Source organism: Tasmannia lanceolata, unplaced genomic scaffold (genome assembly GCF_043159265.1).
Source record: "Tasmannia lanceolata isolate RefF3 unplaced genomic scaffold, GAP_Taslan_0.1 ptg000005l, whole genome shotgun sequence".
NCBI lineage: Eukaryota > Viridiplantae > Streptophyta > Magnoliopsida > Canellales > Winteraceae > Tasmannia > Tasmannia lanceolata.
The window spans coordinates 10,833,093-10,854,739 of record NW_027518682.1 but is presented as its reverse complement, the minus strand read 5'-3'; the positions used below and the strand labels follow the sequence as shown (position 1 = coordinate 10,854,739).

General features: G+C 37.9%; 1 protein-coding gene across 1 annotated transcript; it reads right to left on the bottom strand.

The window, feature by feature from the left end:
* Window positions 1-8,474: 8,474 nt before the first annotated feature.
* LOC143877465 (receptor protein kinase TMK1-like) lies at window positions 8,475-15,014 on the bottom strand. Its single transcript, XM_077379508.1, has 2 exons — window positions 12,106-15,014; window positions 8,475-9,243 (listed from the first exon to the last, which is right to left on the bottom strand). Exons 1-2 carry the CDS (start codon window positions 14,525-14,527, stop codon window positions 8,729-8,731), a joined length of 2,937 nt encoding a protein of 978 aa, XP_077235623.1. The 5' UTR covers window positions 14,528-15,014; the 3' UTR covers window positions 8,475-8,728.
* Between the last annotated feature and the right edge of the window lie 6,633 nt (window positions 15,015-21,647).

Genomic DNA, 21,647 nt, shown 5'->3' with positions numbered 1-21,647 from the left:
CCAAAAAAAATTATAGTGAAAGGCAGAAAAAAATTTCCTTAAGCCAAAAAACAAATTACTCAAAGGCAAAAAAAGTTACTTGAAGCAAATAAAAAGTTAGTTGAAGCCAAAAAAAGAAGTCAAAGATAAAAAAAATTTAGTCGAAGCCAAAACGTGTTAGTCAAAGCGAAAAAAAGAAGTTTGTCGAAGCCCAAAACGTGATAGTCGAAGCCAACAAAAAAGTTCCAAATGTTACTGGAATTCAAAAGTTTTAGTCGCAGCAAAAAACATGTTAGTCGAAGCAAAAAACCAGTTATTCGAAGCCTAAAAAAATTTAACCGAAGTGAAAAACACAACGGCAAATGTTACAGGAAACACATTTTTCACTTCGACCAAGTGATTTTTGGCTTCGACCAAGTAAATTTTGGCTTCGAATATCCTGTTTTCGCTTCGAGTACCTGTTTTTGCATTGAAAAAAAGAGGGGGAGATCTCGAAACCCTTTTTGAGAAAGATTTGACTAGGCAGAAGGCTGATGGGTCCAATTTTGTGCATTTCAAGTAAAAAAAACCTTTCAATACCCTAAAAAATGAGAGAGAGAGAGAGAGAGAGAGAGATGATGTTAGATGGAGTTTTGAAAAAAGAAATAGAAATATAGAGAGAGAGGGAGAATGAGATTTCAGGCTTACCATGTTACGTATTGCCGGAGAAAATAGTAGGTTTCGCCGAAGAAATGACGTTGTTTCGCCGGAGAAGAAGGCTTCTATCGCCGAAAATAAGGCTGTTTCACACAAATGCGTCGGAGTAAAACCTGCAAGTAAAAGAGTAAAAGGTAAAACCAAGAAGAGAGATAAAAGTAAGTTGAGGGGTATTTTCGTCCTAAAAAGTCTTTTTTTAATAAAGTAGCATTTCTTAATGTTTTTTCAAAACTCAACATTTTCTCGTCATTTTTTCAACTGTCCAGCATGCAACAGTAATTGATCCTTGATTTAGAATTACACCTGAGTGGCACACATACTGAGCACACCAATGTTTCAGAACTAAGATTCCAATTAGAACTCCTTTTTCTTAACCCAGAATATGTCTAGACCGTCACCTTAAGTTTTATTTATAAGAATAAAATATACAAGAGGGGGCATCTCACCATACCTCCAAACCCAAATAATAAAAAACATGTTTTCTCTAAAGCGACCAATGCCCAAAGAATCACTAAGACCAGCTCAATTAGATTCCCTAGCTAGGAAGCTAATACAGAGAATAAAACATCCGGTTGTGCCTAGTAGCGCACGCAAAATTAGCTGGCAAGTTAGCCATTTGGTTTCCTTCTCTGTAATAGTGGGTTATGATTGGATTCGCATCCTTTGATAAGCTCTCAATCTTTTGCCAATAGTAAAAGATCGACCACTGAATGTTGTGCTTCCCCTTAATAACAATAATCATGACTCGCCCAATGTATAAGTGAATTAACTTGGATAAGTCAATGCCTGTTTTTCCATCAATTGGGGCGAGTCAAAGGATTTTTGGTTCATTTAGTAAGGCAAAACCCAGACACCATTTCGGGCAAGAACTCGGTCAAGGTAAAACGAAGTTAACTTGTGTGAGCCGAAGGTTAACCCATCAAGATTTTAAAGTGGGATGTGCACAGACACATCTAGTTTGGAGCCCAGGAGGAACACTCATCTGCATCATTGCTAAGGCCCTGTTCGTTTCAGATTATGATAACCGATTGTCAGCCCTAAACCTATTATTAGATTCAAATTTAAATGTAATTTTGGGTCTAATAATAGGTTTGGACTTACAATCGGTTCTCATAGTCTGAAATGAACAGGGCATAGTAGTAACCATATACATAGGTGGAGTTGAGCATGTTTGCCTTATGTGTGACACATGTGAGCTGATCAATACCATTCAAATTATGGGACCCAACACGAACGGGCAATAGAGAGAAAAAATTACACTTTCGATGGCTATTAACCACCCAATTGATCTTTAATTATTTGTAGGATATAAAATGTTGCAGATTCTCTTATTTTAACCGTCCATTTGTAGGCCGCAGATTGAAGGATTGGGAATATCCAATTCAAGTAGTGAGATCTTAGAGAATGGTCCCATGAAAACATAATATGGGCTTTTGATTGGCCGGTCTGGATGGGCCCCACCATAGGTATGGTATACTAAAGACAACTGTGAAAAGAATTTATCTTTGATTCCTAATTAACACGATTATTAAATTGATAAAGAATGTCAAAATAGTTAATTAGTTTATGAAAGGGACAGAATCATCCCTGATAATCTCCTTTGGGCCCCCACCATGTGCACCATTGAATAGGAGAATAATGGAGTAGCCCAGTAGAATAAAATGGTCTTTAAAAAGTAAACATAGTTAGTAGTGGACACATAATTAGGGGATGAGGGGTCGTCGGTGTAAGAAATCTATTTTAACAAGGAGGGGCTTTCTTTCTATTTAGTGTAGATAAGTAAGAGTTGAAAAGGTACATCAATTCCCAATATTCGTCCCTAACTCAAAGATAATGACTAATAGAGTCCTTACCCAAAATGAAATTTTTCCCTATAGTTTTAAGTAATTATGTAAAAATGAAAAGGGGGGCGCATAATCCTACAATGGGAATCATCGCCCTAGATTTTAGACCTCTCTGGCTTGTTTTAAGTTGTCTTTTAGTATGTGTGAAAAAAGTGGGGAATTTTAGAAATATTTTTCCTTTCCAAACTTTTCCACAAAATCCCTGCATTCCAAACAGGCCTTATAACGAAAACGGAGTGTTTGGTTCAAATTTACAAAGTTGGTATTTGGTAAATCAAAATCAGAATATAAATATATCTTTGAGGTGGAATTTAGCCCAATTTGAAACAAGGAATGTTTCCTTTACAAGTGTTTTAACCACTTCATGGAATTATAAACCCTCCTGAGATTCTGGATGAAAATACATCAAGAAAAGGACAAATAAATGGGTGGGTTTATGGTGAGTTAAAATACAGTGGGGCCACAATATTGTTTGGGTGATCAAAAGCATTCATTTGAAGGGCCCTCACATAGATAGGGTGTGCCCGAAAATCAGGTCCATAGGATGATTGAAGGGTTGGGATGATCCCATGGACCTGATTTTTTGGGCACACCCTATCCATGTGAGGGCCCACCAAATGAATGCTTTCGATCACCCAAACAATATGACCCCCACTGTATTTTAAGCCCACAGAGTAGATAAGTTATCTACTCTGTAGAGTAGGAACTCTTCTCTTATTAATTCTTTTTCTTACTTAACCTCCAACTAGTAGGGCCAATTCAGGCGTGAAACTCAATGGTAGCTAGTGGTTAATTCAGTTTCCAAAAGCTTACCATCACAGAAAAAGTCTTCATTTTAACAAAGATATGGAAACTCTATCTATGCGCTCAATTGGTATGTCCATAACAAAAGTACGAGATTTTATATGATGTTTGCTCCATGAAGTCCAGTATTTTTCAGAAAGTACAGTGGGGCCCACTTCTTAGGATGATCCAAACCGTTCATTTGATGAGCCACCACATAAATAGGCCGTACCCCACAAATCATCTCTATAGGAGTCCTGACACGCCGATCTGTAGAATTTCTATAATGTGCGGTCTCTTTTCATATCGAAGGATCACCCTTTGGGGATAATTTACAGGTACAGCCTATTTATGTGGTGGCCCATCAAACGAATGGTTTGGATCATCCTAAGAAGTGGAACCCACTGTACTTTCTGAAAAACGCTGGACTTAATGCGCACATGTCGTATAAAACCTCCATATTAGCCTTCTAGTGTTGAATGGAGGCTTTTGCATACATTTTGATATTTCTTGGGATAATGGGATGCAACTCGGTTCCATTTATATGGGGGGTTCGGATTGAGCTTTTACCATAAAATCAGGTCAGATTCAGGTTGATTCTAATTCATCTTTTAGCAAAAGCTCAACCCGACCCGATTCAACCCAAATTGCACCCTAGATATTTCCTACCCTTAAACCAGATCAATTTCAACATAGTGGTCAAGGTTTGTTTACCAACGAATTAAAAAAGAGAACAGCTACAAAAGAAAAAGTTACTTTTAAGATCAATAGTGAAGGAATTTTTTTTGGGAAATGATAAATGCGCCCCTTTTCATCACTTGGAACACTCAACTATAGTCTACGTGGCAATCAAATCCGTTGAATCTTTCTGACGTGAAGTACATCGGCCCATCTGCAGTCATTGATTCATTGTTGCTGGGTATCCCTAGAGATGAAAAGGGGCGCATTTATCATTTCCCTTTTTTTTGGGTCCAACAGGGGGCAAGTAATGATTTTGATCCCATCCTGAATACACATCCAAAGCTTTCAGTTGCTGGGCCCCAACTTAAATAGGCCATGCTCCAAAAATCTATCCACATAGGACACAGCCTATTTCCATTTGGGCCCAACAAGTTAACGGTTTGGATCATCTTCATATGGGCCCCACAAGAAATTGATACCACATGATTGAATCCTTTAAAACAAGGCTTTGATTTGCCTAAGTTGACTGAGTCGGGAAAATATGCCCATTGTGAGCTCTCATAAGTTTGTTTTTCGTTCATATAGGGTGGTAGTGGAGTGCAAAGAAGGTTGGGAGGGGGAATACAAACAGGATTGATTGGAGACCAAGTTCCTAAAGGTATTGAGTTTAGATGAATGCTTGAGTAGGGTGTGACCTCTACACAATAATGAGTCCCACCTTTTATTGATCCGGACCATCCATTTTATAGGCTTCACTTTGGATCTCCTTCCTATGGCTAAAAAATCACGACAATCAATCAATCCTAAGGGCACATTTGGCTATCATGAATTTTTTTCACGATAAACTAGTGTCACCAAGTGGTGAGAAAAGGGTGGAGATGGTGAAGTGGCTAAAAATCCGGAAGCTAGTGTCACCAAGTGGTGAGAAGTGACTAAAAATCAGGAAACAAAAAACTCTACTCAAAATAGGATCTACTTTTTCCTGATTTTTAGTCACTTCTCACCCTCGTCTCATGGTGCCATCTCATATCTCTCTTCTTCTCCCACCCGCGCTATCCTTCTCTCACCACTTGATGTGCCTCACTATATTGCAATGTGATTGCGCCCTGCCAAACCATTCCCCCTTGACTTGAAAGGGGAACGGGAATTTTGTTGTCTAGGCTTGTAAGAGCATGGGACGCTATGATGAAATGCACCAAACAAATGAGAAAGCTACATTTATTTCCACTTAAGCAAGAGACAGTAGCAAAGTTTTTAGCAAATACTTTTACTCGGCTTCCCTCTAGTTTGATTGATAGAAGACATTTGACTTAGCGATTCATATAAAAGTGGACAATCCCAACCTCGTTTTTTTGAAGATTTCACACAAAAAAAAAAAGACAGAGAGAAAAATAACTATATTAAAAGAGAGAAAGATTACAAATACACGACATACAAGGAATCCCACATGGCCATGATTTGGCGAACGAACCGTAAGATCACGAGTGGTCCTAGGAATACGGAGAAATGAAAGAAATCTGTCATCACATATCGCACAAATTTCATCCAAAAACCTAGCAAATCTCCGAGGACCAACACTCTTACCATCAACGCAAGAAATAATTGAACATTCACCTTTCATCTCCACCATATCTTCCATCTAATCCCTAAATATGCTCATGCCAGGTGGATAGTCCAAACTTTAGCCTCCATGGATTAAGCCAATCGGACCTGGAAACGCAAAAATGATGAGGCGATTACACCTCCAATTTTCGTTTTACAAAGAATTGCCAATGGAGCAACCATCAACATTGAGTTTGAGGACATTGGAAGATTGTTATCAGAGGTGCTTGGAAGACATACCTATTTTAAGGAGGTCCATGATGCCTTCCCTATTGCGCCAAGTGCTCCAAAACTCATTAATAAACCATTTTTTCCTCCAACAGCTTTTCTTGCAGTTTTTTTTGTTTGGTATATAATATAACCATATTATGTTCTAATATAAGCCCAATAAGATAATGGACCGGTGTAGTGGGCTTACTTGGGCTAGAGTTCATTAACCTATTAAAACCCTAGTGTATTTCTATATATAGGGGCTGGAGGCAACAAACTTGGTATTCCAAAATAGATCCCTTGGGTGTAATACTTTAAGCAACCTCTTGCTTGACCTAATTCCTCTAACATTTTTTCAGTTCTAAAAATTTATATACTATATATTATACATAATGGGAATACTTGGCTGGCCCAAAGTTTATTTAAAACCATATAAATATAAATGAATCTATAGTCTATATTAAATTTATTAAAAATTTAAATTTCTATGAAACTCATGTTGCATAGATATTTTACACAAAGTTTTTTCTATAGCCATTATATACCTTATGGAGCCGTTTGGATATTAATATTTTAAAATCTTGGATTTCCTCAAAATCCTGGATGGGGAACAAGAGAAGGAGACCATCCGTCTTTTTTGGATTTCTCGCCCCTCTTTTTGACGAGCGAGAGAGTAGTTTCGTCCCATGTTTCTAGGTTTTAGAAATCTGAGAATGGGGGAGATATTTCTAAAACCTGGATTTCTTACTTAAAATCCTAGATAATGGACTATAAAATCCAGAATTTTTCACCGCTTTCAAACAAAAACCAGGATTCTAAAATCCACATTTCGAAACAGCCCCTATAGGTATAAATTTCTTTATAGCTACAAGAAAATGATATGCACCGTTCGTAGACATAATTCATGCAAAAAAAAAAAAAAAAATGTTTCGTGTCTATCGTGACTTGAGTGCGCCCCCCGGAATTCAGCATTTCATCATTTGGTGTAGGGATGAGATTAATCTCACTAAAAACATGAATTTTAATCTTAGCCCTTCAAAAAAATGTGAAAGGCTGAGTTTGGGCGAGGTGAAAAAACCTAAAAAAAAATGCACTTTTATAGCTAAAGCTTCACGAGGTTAGAATAGTGCAAGAACCTAAAAGGGTAAGATATATATATTTAATAGCTTTAAAGAAATCCCATCTATGAAGTACTTAATAGCTATAAGATATGTAATTGTAAATGAAAATTTACATTTATACATTTATAAGGTTACATTTATACATTTTGAAGTAATTAATAGCTTTAAAGAAATCCCATCTCGCTTTCTGCTTTTCAAGGGTATATCCCCGTGAATAAGGACAGTTCTAACTCTCCATACCTTCTTCCCACTTTCCCATGAGTGAGCAACAATGGGTGGTGGACAAATTATCCGCATTATCTCGCTCGCTTTCTGCTTTTCGTTAGGATATACATATCCGTCTGCTTTTCGTTAGGGATATACATATCCGTGAATAAGGACAATTTTAACTTTTGATCCGAACAATGGCTGGAGGACAAGTTAACCGCATTATCTCTGTCACTATCTGCTTTTATGCCGTGAGTAAGAACAAGGTATACCCACTTGTTCTGTTCTTTAAAAAATGAAAGTTGGTTGGGTGATTTTTTATGGGTGGGTCCCACCAGCTCAATTCAAACCCATGCACCAGGTGGGGCCCACCATCTTAAATTATACACTGGGATCTTTCTCTTCACTGTTGAATTTCGTTCTCTACACTGTGATACAGTGTACATGTTACACACTGGATTACTCCTATATTTTGATCATTGATCACTTCTGTACTTTGATCATTCTGTTACGAAGAATCTTTGTCTACTACCCTCTGTATAAATAATCACAATAAAAAAAACACATATTTGTCTTCAATAGGCTATCCAAAAGTACTGAGAAACATGACAAGAGAAAACCATCCTTTAAGACATCTATCTCTCTGCCTCCATGACTAGATATGGTATGCCCATCACCAATGTATTTGTCTCCTTCTCTGGCAGATACATTACAAGATCCTTATGCAAATGCCTCTAACATAAACTGCTAGTAGTCCTTGTTGTTGAGGTATAAATGATTAAATAACACGAACTCTAACAGCTTAAGCTTTTGGAGTAATTGGTTGTTTCACACTCCAATATCTATCATCAAAATCTTCTTCAAAACAAAGTATCTAACATGGAAATCAACAGACCCACCTTACAATATATGCAAGTTAACTAGGAATGGCTGGTTTGACACAATAATCTCTAAACAATTCAGTTGTCTAGATTAGATTAAGGATAAACAGAAGTGCCTGGGTGCCCATAACAGATTCTAAGTGTCTGCATAAGACACCCATCTAGGTTCAGACCCTAAACCCAAGCTGATCTTTGATCAGAGTTAACTAGCAACAGACTAATATGTGATTTTTGAGAAAAGCAAAACTTCGAAACTGAAGACAATGAAAATAGTTTCTGCAGATTCAATACTAGTACCATTGATTCCTGGAGTAGCCAAGAGATCTTACAAATGCAAACAGATGTTGACAGCAATGCATTTGACAATAGGGAAGAATGCAAAACTACCGATAATCTGCTACGCAATGTGAGAACCCTAGTTACTTGAAATCCCTAACAGCAACGCATTTGAGAAGACTTTAATGAATCTATTTGAGTAAATATGGAAAATACCATAAAGCACTTTATTTAAACCTCTTCGTCTGCACAACATCAATACACAACAAATTTCACAATGGAGAAGATGAAAATCTAAAAACCGAATACCAATAAGGAATTTAGGAGCTCAAATCATCTGAAATCTCCCGCTCCATCTACACTCACTACTAAGAAGAATATGAAAGAACACTGACGAGCTAAATATAAAACATGAAAAGAAATCAATCAAGGGAGTAAACTAACTTATTTACCGGCCATCGGCAGATGTGAAGGATTCAGCGAACCCAGTGGGTCTGGCCGGAATGCTTCCCTTGCTATCATCAAGGTTCATTGAGATCAACTCAGGGCCATCGGCAGCTTGCCACTTTTTAACCATTTGGTGCAGGGGTTGGCTACAATCAATACCCAAATACTCCTCTTGGTCATCATTTGCGGGCTTCCACTTCTCGACCATTGGGGACAATGTATTCACTGCATGGCCCATCTCAGGTCGCTGGTTGAGGTCTCTCGCAGTGCAATGTCCAGCCAATTCGGCGATGACACAAATGCTCTCAAATGTCTCACTCTCATCTGTTACATCAAGAGATGGGTCAATGGTGGCCAAAAGTGTCTCCTTGCTTGACTTGATGCGCCAGAACCATTCAACTAGATATCGACTCTCCTCAGGTCGATCCTCATCTATTGCGGCCAGTCCAGTAACCAGCTCCATCAACACCACCCCAAAGCTGAAGACGTCGGCTTTGGTTGTGACTTTCCCAGTAACTGAAATTGGATTAATAGGTGAATGCAAATTGGCATCAATAGGATGATTGGGAATATATATATATATATATATATATATATATATATATATATATATATATATATATATATATATATATGAGATATATACATATGAGGAAAGTGTTGGTGAGCTTAAGCTCACCAAACTTATGGTGAGCTTAAGCGCCCCAATCACATGGGTCCCACATTTTCTGTGGTGATCCAAACCATTCATTTGCAAGGCCCTATCATAGATAGGGTGTGTACCAAAAATCAGCTCCATAGGATCATCCTAACCCCCTCCATTTGTGGAGGACAAAAAATGGGCAGATTTGTGGACAAATAATGTCTGTCCATTTTGACCTCCACAAATGGATGGGTTATGATGATCCTATGGAGCTGATTTTTGGTACACACCCCATCTATGTAAGGGCCTTTCAAATGAATGCTATGGATCATCCTAACAAAGTAGGCCCCAATGTGATTGGGCACTTAAGCTCACCATAAGTTTGGTGAGCTTAAGCTCACCAACATTTTCTATATATATATATATATATATATATATATATATATATATAGAGAGAGAGAGAGAGAGAGAGAAAAGAGAAGGTACTCCCTGGAGTAGATAACTTATGTACTCCCTACCTTAAAATAACAGTTGGGGCCACATGGTTTGGGTGATCCAAAGCATTCATTTGATGGGCCCTCACATAGATAGGGTGTGCCCAAAAAATCAGCTCGATAGGATCATCCTAACCCTATGAACTGTGGAGGCAAAATGGACGTGTATAAACCTGCACAAATCTGTCCATTTTTTGCCCCCACAGTTCATAGGGTTAGGATGATCCTATCGAGCTGATTTTTTGGGCACACCCTATCTATGTGAGGGCGCATCAAATGAATGCTTCGGATCATCCAAACCATGTGGCCCCAACTGTTATTTTAAGGTAGGGAGTACATAAGTTATCTACTCCAGGGAGTACCTTCTCTTTTCTCTCTCTCTCTCTCTCTCTCTCTCTCTCTCTCTCTCTCTCTCTCTCTCTCTCTCTCTCTATATATATATATATATATATATATATATATATATATATATATATATATATATATATAAAGGTAGTTGCTGAGGGTTAGTAGGAAAATAAAAAAGTATCAGATGAGCAAAAATACAATGCATTATAGATTGTAATTTTTATTTTTATTGTCCAGCGAAGAGACATGCAGCATCCCTTGAGGCCCTGTTTGGATGGCTGGAGTTTCTGGAAAAGTTTGGAAAAGAATAACTTTTTGAAATTTCATACTTTTCCATTGTTTGATTACACATGAAAAAAAGAAGTAACTTGTTTATTTACAAGGAACTTTATTTGTAATGAGATACCTAAAATTTATCATTTGCCAGTAGATTGTGAAAAAAAAATCTTAGGAAAAACATTTCCTGCAATCAAAACAGGGCCTTATTACTCAAAAATATATAAAAATAAATAAATAAATAATAAGTAGATCTTGAATAATAAGAATCAGCTAAATCCCAAATAAAATCGATGGAAAATTTGACATAAGCTATCTGGATCAGATGGTCAAATACTAATTATACTAAATCAGGTATAAGATTACGTAACTTTCACAAATAATATACAATTGGGTCTGACGAGCCTTGGAAACATCAGCTTGATTAGCATAACAGTCAACTACTGTCCTAAGATCAATATTGAAAACTTAATCAGTAACATTCTAAAGAAAAGCCAGAGGCAAGCTTTCTACATCCGAAGCTAATTGCTAATGTTTACTTGAGCCTGAGATACAGATGACAGATCCATAATTCCATAGATCAATAATACTCTTTTACTCATCAAATCTATGATTAATGTGCAGAAAAAGCCCTTCAGACAAAAACTCCGATCAAATAACTCAATCACAGGCAATATAAAAGCAACCACAAAAAATCACAAGAAGGCAACACACAAGGAACACACAAATTTACGTGGTTCGACACAATGGCCTACATCCACGGGTGAGATCACTCCTATATCTTTTTTTTCTTCTAATAGTGGAAGAAGTGAGGTCACTTCTTCCACTATTAGAAGAAAAAAAAGAAAAAAAAGACTACAATAGGGATTAACGCAATCCCATCAACCAGTATCCCTTCTTATTCTCTTCTATGGATACACTTCTCTCTCAAACCCCTTTCTCTAAACCAAAAAAAAAAGAAGAAGAAAGAAAAGACAACCACTTTTTTTCTATTGCAAATGGAAACCACAAGAGAGAAAACAGTCAATCCCATCACCCGTAACCCTTCTTATTCTCTTCCATGGATACACTTCTCTCTCAAACCCCTTTCTCTAAACAAAAAAAAGGCAAAAGGAAACCACAATAGAGAAAACCGAGAAAACCAAGAACCAACTCACGTTCTTCCTTCTTCTCTATGCAAGAAGAAAATCGAACAACCATGTGTGCTTCTTCTTTACCTTTTCCAAAGAGAAGAGACTCACAAATCTCTTTCCATATCTCTTTTTTCTAGAACAGAAAAACAGTACATATTTCGTTTTTAAATTTAAAACTCAAAAAACACATCATGTTGTTTCAACCCAACACGGTTTTGAAACCATCCAACTGCTTTGGAAACAAGCCATAACACAACAATTAAGTAATACTTTACCAAGAAAATGGATGTAAGCCAGAACTTCACATACACAAAGAGAACAAGAAAAAAACAACCACCAAATTTGGTAGAAATTGAATTCAATCACCTTTTGCAAATTCCCCTGTAAACTAAAAAAATGCTTATGTACTTAGTTTGAATCAAACAAAAAGAATATTAATCCACACACAATAGAAATAACAGATCTGAAAAATAGAGTTACCTACCTGCATATTCAGGTGCTAAGTATCCAAAAGTCCCAGCAAGTCTGGTCGCGACAGAATGCTTTCCATCAGGCGCAAGTTTCACTAATCCAAAATCAGAAACTTTTGCTCGATAATTATCACCGAGAAGGATATTTGAAGATTTGAGATCCCTATGGATGAAGCTCCTATGAGCCAAACTATGAAGATACTCCATTGCTCTAGCGACATCCAATGCTATGTTGAGCCTCCTCTTCCAAGATAAAGGCTCCAATTGGAGTTTCTCCCAGTGGAAAAGATGCTTGCTTAGAGCCCCTTGAGGCATATATTCATAGACAAGAAGCCTTTCATTGCCTTGGATAGAGTATCCCATCAGAGTTACCAAATGGCGGTGTCGGACCTTAGAAAGAACAGCAATCTCAGCCTGAAACTCATCGAGTCCTTTACTAGTAATCACAGCAGCCTCCATCCTTTTAACGGCTATCAATGTCCCATCATCTAGTTCACCCATGTAAACTGTACCAAAACCACCCCGGCCAAGTTCATTCTCCGGAGCAAAATTCTTGGTCGCATTACGAAGAACCTGAACTGATATGACTAGATTCCCAATCTCCATCAGTTGGGATTCACTTGTCCCGCTAGTGTTTCTGCTTTGAGACCCACTTGCAGTTAGAATAGACGTGCTCCTATTGGTACTATCTGCAATGGCTATCTTAACCATAGTGTCTGGATCAGAGGGATCTCTAGGATGAACAGTGAATGGATTTGGAGCTTGTAAATCACCCTTTTTCTTCCTACAGAAGAAATATACAGATCCAAGTACACAAAGGAGCAAAATAACCAAACCAGCACTTGCTTCAATTATTATCCGTAATCTTTTGAAACCTTTCGATTTTGCCTCCAAATTATATGAATTAGACTTCCTACCTGATTGGGGCTGAGAGTTTGGAGTAGATTGGGGCTGAGAGTTAGGAGTAGAATGGGGCTGCGAGTTTGGAGTAGAGCGGGGCTGTGAGTTTGGAGCAGAATTATTGCTAGACGGGGATTGTGAATTCTCTGGTGGGCTGTTATTCGGTGTTGGTGATGGCACAATTGGAGAGTCCAACAGAGGATTTCCATTGATAAGGAGCCTCACACTAGGGCTGAATGTCGGTACTGGACGCTCAAAATTGTTCCGACTTAAATCTAACAATCTCAGAAATTTCAAGTCAGTCAAATTCGTAGGGATCTGACCAGATAGATTGTTTCCCCCAAGTGAAATACTCACCAAAGAATCCAACTTCCCAAGTGAAGGACTAAGCGTACCGTTCAGCCTAGCCTTAGGCACATTTACAACAGAAACCTTCTGAACATTACAAGATATTCCTAACCATGTACACGGGTCATTACCAGACCACGAAGAGGCAAGATTCAGCGGATAATTAACACCAGAAAGGAAATCTAAAAGTGCAGTAACTTCAGGAGCGCATGGAATCTCAGGATCAGATTGACAAAATGAATTACCAGAGCCAGAAAAGTTACCACTGAACTTTGGTATTGTGCCTGTTAACTTGTTATGATCCAATTGTATCTTTTCGAGTGGAAGAGTTGTTAAACTCTCGGGTATAGGACCGACAAGTTGGTTATCATTGAGCAACATTTCTGTCAAGGAAGAAAGGTCAGAAAAACCTTCAGGGATCGTTCCTGTGAACTGGTTTCCATGTAACCATAAATATTTCATCGATAGCATAGACGCAACAATGTCAAGTGAACCAGACAATTGGCTTCCCCCCTGGTTATTAAGCCATAAAACCTGCAATTCGGACCCACGATAGCTCTCAGGGATCCCCCCAGAAAGTTGGTTGTAGGACAATTTTAGGGCGGTCAGAGAAGGCATTCCCCCTAAAAAATCGGGCAAAGGACCGACGAGGTTACAGCTGATCAAAGAAAGGTTCATTAACTGGGCTGAATTCTTTAATTCTGATGGTAAAGACCACCCTGTAGTCTTGTTTAAGGAATTGTAATCTAAGGACAAGACCTGTAAACTGTCGAGGCCGACGAAAAAATCGGAGGGAATTGTATCAAACTGATTGTTACCCAAAAAAGCATACACTAATTTGGATAATCCACTGAAAGAAGGCAATTTTCCAGTGAATTGGTTCTTCTGAAGCCCTATGTTTGATAGCTCAGTGAGCTGATTGAAGTTCTGTGGCAAAGGACCCTTTAAACCTATACCTGCTACTTGAATTTGAGAAACCCTAGTACCAACACAAACTACATGTTTCCACCAAGGAGGTCCACATGGATCAGTACCATCAGAAGGCCAATTGAGTAGCTCTGGATTCTCCAATCCTTTCTTAAAAGCCATCAGTATTTCAAGATCATTAGGTTCAGTGTCACCCAAAACCAATGAAGAGAAGGATAGGTATACTATAAAGAGAATAAGCTTCATAAGATCTTCTTTCATGGCTCTTGTTGAAAACCCACCTTAGTACAACAAAATCATCATTTCCCCTTGTGGGTTTACACCAGAAAACAAAACCCAAATTATACAAAAGAACTCTAAAATACCCAGTAAAGAAGAAAAACCAACATATGTGCAAATGAAAAGCTTTGCTACATTGTTCATGTGTACAACTTCAAAAACCCAGCTCAATTCTTCACTTCCTTCCTCATTATTGGATCAAATTTCAAGAAAACAGAACCCAAATTCCTGAAAAAAACAGGAAATAGAGAAGTAAATCATAAATATGTATACCTTTCCATCCCTGTCTATGATGGATCTTTTGGAGAAAATTTTCAAATACAAAATAGAAAGGGAGAGATTTAGAGAATTTGGGTCTCTGCATGAAACATGGCTTTTTAAACCTTGAAAGAGAAGTATTATTTCTTTACAATGTAGAACATCTGGGAAAACAGTAAAGTGCTAGAAATTCATGACTGGTTAAAAGAAATTCTGTCGGATTAAACTAAAAAGCAGCAAAACGTATTTGAAAGAAAAAAAAAGCATATGATAGTATGAGATGGAACTGTGTGAGACTTACTCAGACTCGCTTTAATTGGGCCGACCTGCGTGATTCTAGAACGACCAGAACCATTTAACTTGTGGACCTCATCATATATGCCCGAAATTACCATCTCACCAAAGGATTTAATGTGGACAATTGCTCTTTTTCTATGGGTGTGAATCGTGTGATTTGTTAGCTGAGGCATTTCCATGATGGGGCCCACCGTGTGAACGGTCTAGATCATGTTTTTGAAATCTCCTTTAAGTGCACCTCACGGTAAAGAAGTCAAAAAGGTAAGAGCCAAATTACTGATAAAGAAATCCGCCAAAGTATTACGTTTCTTTCAAGTTTCCAAGACTAGAGACCTTTTTTTTTTTTTTTTTTTTTAATTTTTACGTTAGGGTGTCCCACTCCCTTTGGAAGTAGGACTATTCCCTACGGATGCGCGCAATAGCCCGTAAACCACGCACATCGGGTAAGCCCGGGTGGGATTCGATCACACATCTCCAGAGAGCAAACCCAAGACTCATGCCGAAGAGCCACACCCGTCCGGGCTCCGAGACTGTAGACTCTAGAGAGCAAATTTTGTACATGAAAACCATATCCAAAAAAATGTGTGATATTGCTTACAAAATTTTGTGTTACGCACATTTTCGTCCAAAGAAACATAGCCTACATCAAAATGGGCTGCTTCTATGTGGGGAAATTTTCCTCTTGAAAAAATAGTTACTGTAAAATAATGTTGTCAACATTTGGCTAGTTAAAATTTTCATGATATTTGCAAAATAAAATTTTTCCATATTTTTTAGCCCTATTTTGAAAATTTTCCATGGTAACAGTAAAAAAATTCATAATTTTTCCCCTACATTCCAAATGGCTCTTAAAAGTACCCTCTTTTTATAAGGAATAGCTTAACAACTGTTTACTTTTGGGGAGTGACAGACCTTTACGAAGTGCAGTGTGGCCCACCAAATCAATTGCCTCGATTATTGTCTAAGCAATTTTGCATCTCCTTCTTTATGGGGAGAAATGCCATCTCATATGAATTAAAATAATAAGACAAATTCAGCTACCAGGTGGCTCTGCTCTCTTGAAAAAGAGGGGCCTTAAATTGGCTTCCTGTGACATTCCCTCACACATTCTTGTAAGAGTAGCAGTCTTTTGGCAATTTTACTATGGGAAGTGATATTTACGCTCCTTTTCATCACCAGGGACACCCAGCGCCAGTGTACGTGGCAATCAAGGCCACTAGATTCTTCTGACATCAAGTACATTATGTTAAAGTATAAAAGATAAATACTGTCTTTCTCTAACAGCTTAAGCTTTTAGAGAAGTTGGTAAGTTAACATGGTATCAGAGCCAAAGGTCTCAAGTTCAAACCTCCAGGATAGCAAAAATCCACATGAAATGGTCGGCCCAAAGTGGGACCACATGTGCCACGTGTTTGCCAAGTGGGCCACACGTGCGGGGGAGTGTTAAAGTATAAAAGATAAATACTGTCTTTCTCTAATAGCTTAAGCTTTTAGAGAAGTTGGTAAGTTAACAGGCCCCCTTTAGTCATTGGTATACTGGCATCAGGTTTCCCCGGTGATGAAAAGGGGCGTAAATATCACTTCCCTTTTACTATTTATCTCAAACTTTTCACAATTAGTAATTAGAAGATGTAAAAAAAACCCTACCAATGCACATGTGCCATTATGATCAGTGATCGGGACCATTGATTTGACGGGCCATCGCAGTATTTATCATTATTATGCTTCTAATGGTCCTAAAGACATTTTTATGCTTACTACTTTAGGCTCCGTTTCTTTTGATGGAAAATGGGTGTAAAACAAATTTTAACCCCAAATTTGAACTTAAAACGAGCGTGAAATTTGTTTTTACACCATTTTTAAGTGGCAAGAAACAAAGCCTTAACAAAATAATTCTGTCTTAAAATTATATGCTGTCCGGCCCTGGATTTGCTAGTGTCCATCGCGTAAGGCATTTCTCGGATAGTCTGTTGCATGTCAGAGCAGCCACCAAGGCTCACTTTTCAGCAGATTTTTTCTTCATTAATAAGGTGGCTGCTCTCACATGCAACAGACCATCTGCTAATTGCCTTCTGCGATGGACGCTAGCAAATCCCCTCAAGCATCATTTTTCACCTTCATTTGTTAGTCCCCAGTGTAGATAAGCCTGCCAAGAAATTTTCTACATCGGATGATTAGATCATTGTCAACAGTACAAAATTCGAGAACAATTGGACCCTACTTGTATTTTTCCCCTAATATTTTTCGTTGGGCTCCGTTTCTTTTCACCTATAATGGGTGTAACACAAATTTTAATGGATTTTGACGTCAAATCATGTTAGGGGCGGGGAAGGGGGTGTAATATCCTACCTGGGGGGCGAAAAAATTGCCTCCCTTAATAGATATTCCCACCTACGTTTGTTCTTCTATTCCTAAAAATGCAGGAAAAGACAGAGAGCAGGCGGGCAGGGGCGGAGGCACATATAGCTTGAGGGGAGCCATGCCCCCCCCATGAGTTGGAAAATTCCTTTATATGGTGCATGGCTATACATGCATGCCAGGCTAGTTCCCTCCCAATGACTAAAGCAGACAAGAGTAAATTAATCCGGCCCCTCCAACTGTAAATTCCTGGCTCCGCCCCTGCAGGCGGGGGTGAAATGTAGAAAATACAAAATAATGGGAATGAAAATGTTGGAAAAGTGGGTGGAAAAATCACGTCCCGTATGAATAATAATACTGTGAGATCAATTATTTGATTGGTAAATGTGGGTCGTAAAAGAAACAGATGTGTCGGTGGCCTCTAGAAATCCGTGAAACGGTTTTTGTCTTGAACTTTGGGTTATTCCTGAAAGGGGCGGAAACTAACAAGTTCTTAGGAATTTTTCCAAATGCCAAGGAAAAATAATATAAAGAAATATAGATGAGAATAACTAGGAAGAAACTCACTTTCAATATCCATGGTTAAAGCCAGTGTTTTGTAAAATCGAGACTTTCGATCTTATATAATATCATGATACAATCCACATGATCATGTCACTATTTTAAACGGTGTGTAATTACTATCAAAATCAATGGTTTAGCATTTCCTGACAAATTCATAAACGAGGCTTGATGGATCAAAGGCCTAGGTGCATCCAATCAAGGCGATCAACGGATCTGATCACATGCACGCGGCAGCTCCATAAGTATCTAAAAGACAATTATTGGCCCCCACTTCTACCTCATTTATGTGATCGGGTCCATTGAACTAACGAGCAACGATACTCCAATTTTCAAGATTCGGATCCTATCCTGATTACGTTTTACTCCCTTATTTTGTCTAAAAATGGTCCATTCATATATAATAATCATACTGTAGTAGCGGGTATAGTTTAGTTTAGTGCTAAAAGTGTGATTCGTTCGTTTAACAACATTGAATTGTATGTTGATTTGTTTTGTCAATTCTTTCTTTACTGGTTTCATTATTGTAAATATATTTATCGATAAATTTTTTCAATCAGTTCTTCAAAAGATCTTTCAGATTCTAGAGTAAATGATTTGATCACCGAATCTTCCTTTCGATTTACAGGAGGCCAAATGCCACTGAGAATGCCTTGATCAGATGATCCTAGGCCATGTATCCATCAAGCCTCATCTAGGGGTTCACCAAGAGAGATAAACTGTTGATTTTTGTAGTTCTTTATTTTACGGTTGATCTAAAAGATTCAATGGTCTTGATCTCACAAACATGCTTTCCTATGCCTCCTTATTGGACCCAAAAATTATCTTCTATTATTAATGTCTTAAGATTAGTTGCTCTCGTATTTTAAAAAAAAAATGATTGGAGAAGGATAAAATACACAGATGTCATCCTTCACGCGTAAGTATGGGAACATTAAAGGGAACTAAAAATTATTTGTCATATATTATTACTAGTAAAAAACCCGTGCGATGCACGGGCCGACAAATAACTGTACGGACCACGTCATAAGTTGATCCAAACCGTCCATGTGATGGAACACAACATAAATAGGTTGTGCCCCAAAAATCATTTCCATAGGCTGATCCTAGCCCTCCAATCTATAGATGTTTCCATAATTCCTCTTAAATCGGATGGTTAAGATTACCCTATAGATTTTTTATTAAAAAACCAACGGACCACGTCATAGGTTGATCCAAACCGTCCATGTGATGGAACACAACATAAATAGGTTGTGCCCCAAAAATCATTTCCATAGGCCGATCCTAGCCCTCCAATCTATAGATGTTTCCATAATTCCTCTTACCTTAAATCGGATGGTCAAGATCACCCTATAGTTTTTTAATTAAAAAACCATAAATGAGGGGGGTAAGATCGAAATTATACGGCTTTAATGGGTGGCTTTGTTAAAAGCATAAAGGAGGGGGTAAGATTGAAATTATATGATTTAATGGGTGCCTTTGTTAAAAGCATAAAGAAGGAAGGGGGGGGGGGTGTTAAGTATTGAAATTAGATGAGTTGAATGGGTGCATTTGTTCAAAAAAGTCAAAAAATATGACATGTAATTCTCATGTGAATTTAAAAAAAAAAGGAAAAAAATCTCTTCTTTTCATCCCAGATAAGGATTCCTTGGACGAAGGAATACCTCCAAAATTTATTTGCATATCTTCAATTATTATTTAAAAACAGTCTTAATCTTCAATTTCTAAATTAACATTGTTATAATAATTTTAGAAATAATAAAATTTATAGCTTCTAAACATGTCTTAATCTCCTATTTCTAAATAAGATTAAATTAAAATCATCTTACTTACAACTCATGCCCTAAATATCCCATGTCTTTTTGCGGAAATGTCAAAGTGCCAGATTTCACTAAAGCTAAAATGAACAGGACATGTAAAGCAACTGGAAATTTTCATCTTCACCTTATGCCACTGGCCGTAGACAGGCAACTGTTTAAAAATCTCACCGATCAAGCCATCCTAACCATCTGATCAGTGGATTCAGTGACCTACAAACATATGGTTACAACCGAAAAGATCATGACGGGGAACATTTCCATAATTTAATAGAGGACCTCACGATTCTCTAACACCCACCACAAATTTATTTTTATTTTTTATTTTTAAAGGTAACCCACACGAAAAATACAAGGTGTTTCTTTTGTTTTTTTAACTGCATGAAGGATTAAAGTAAAATAATCTGGGGTCCATAGCTTTGTCCCTGTCTGTTTGTGGCTCCTCCTCTCTTTCCATGAGCTTTCATTTTCAAAGCCCCACCCTTTGTCTCCCTTTCATCATGTTTTTGTTCTTAAACATAATCTATCATTATTCAAAAATACTGATGAAAAAGGAAACAGTATAAAAGCAACTTCTAATCAGCATCCTAAGCTATGTTTTTTGGAAGTACCAGATCGATCCCTAAAACACCCAATTTTTTCCATTGAAATATCTAAGAAACACTTGTGCTACATACATGAAAAAAGGGAAATGATAAATGCGCCCCTTTTCATCACTTGCTGTACTTTATCTATGACTGCAAAAGGCTGGTGTACATCACATGCGATGGATTTAAAGGACCTGATTGCCATCGTACACAGTACACTGCAGCTGGGTGTCCCAAGTAATGAAAAGGGGCGCATTTATCATTTACCTGGAAAAATCATGCTTATATTTTTATTGCTTCAAACACAGGAATTGCAAAAAGAAAAATTCGGGAAAAAGAACCAATTGTATGGGAAATACTTATAAGTGGAGAGGAAGCAATAAATTGGGGTTTATCAGGACCAATGCTACGAGCTTCCGGAATCCAATGGGATCTTCGTAAAGTTGATCATTATGAGTGTTCCGATGAATTCGATTGGGATTGATATCATCTTAGCTGTGCTGTGTGCCATAGCTTAGTCATAAGGAGCCCTGTTCATCACATGGGTTTCAGGTTATGATCTGATTTGCCGTTACCATTCTTGGAAACCCTCCTTTTTATCACTAACACAAGAAACTAACCTTAACTATATGTCGGCAGCGACAACCTCGAATTATGAGCTAATCAACCATGGATTTTAGGTATGTCATGTCTAACAAAAGTGAAAAGATGCCACAACTCCCTCCTATCTTTACACTATTCGAAGGATGTGACAAATCTGGCATAACTAATGGAAACCACCTTATAATAACTTATAATGAACTTCTATAGTAACTGATCTTCCTAAAAACCATCAAATCTTAATCAGATGGCTGTCAAATGTGGTGAACACTCCATGTTGGTTGCTAGGTTGGTAGCCTAACATCCGATATCTTCCTCTTACCTACAAGTGATCATTCCTTTTATATGTATTTATGTCTATATGTATGTGTGCAATGTTAAAGTATAAAAGATTAAATATTGCCTACTCTAACAGCTATGGCTTATGGTGTAACTGGCTCCTTGATATTAAAAATCCACATGTAAAGCCAACCCAAAAGAGGGGCGACATGTGCCACATGTACGGCCAACCCAAAAAAGAGGGGCCACACGGGGGGGGGGAGTGTTGAATTAGAAGTGATTAAATAACACCATCTAACGGCTTAAGCTTTTTTCACATGTAATGCGTGCATATTAGACTAAAAG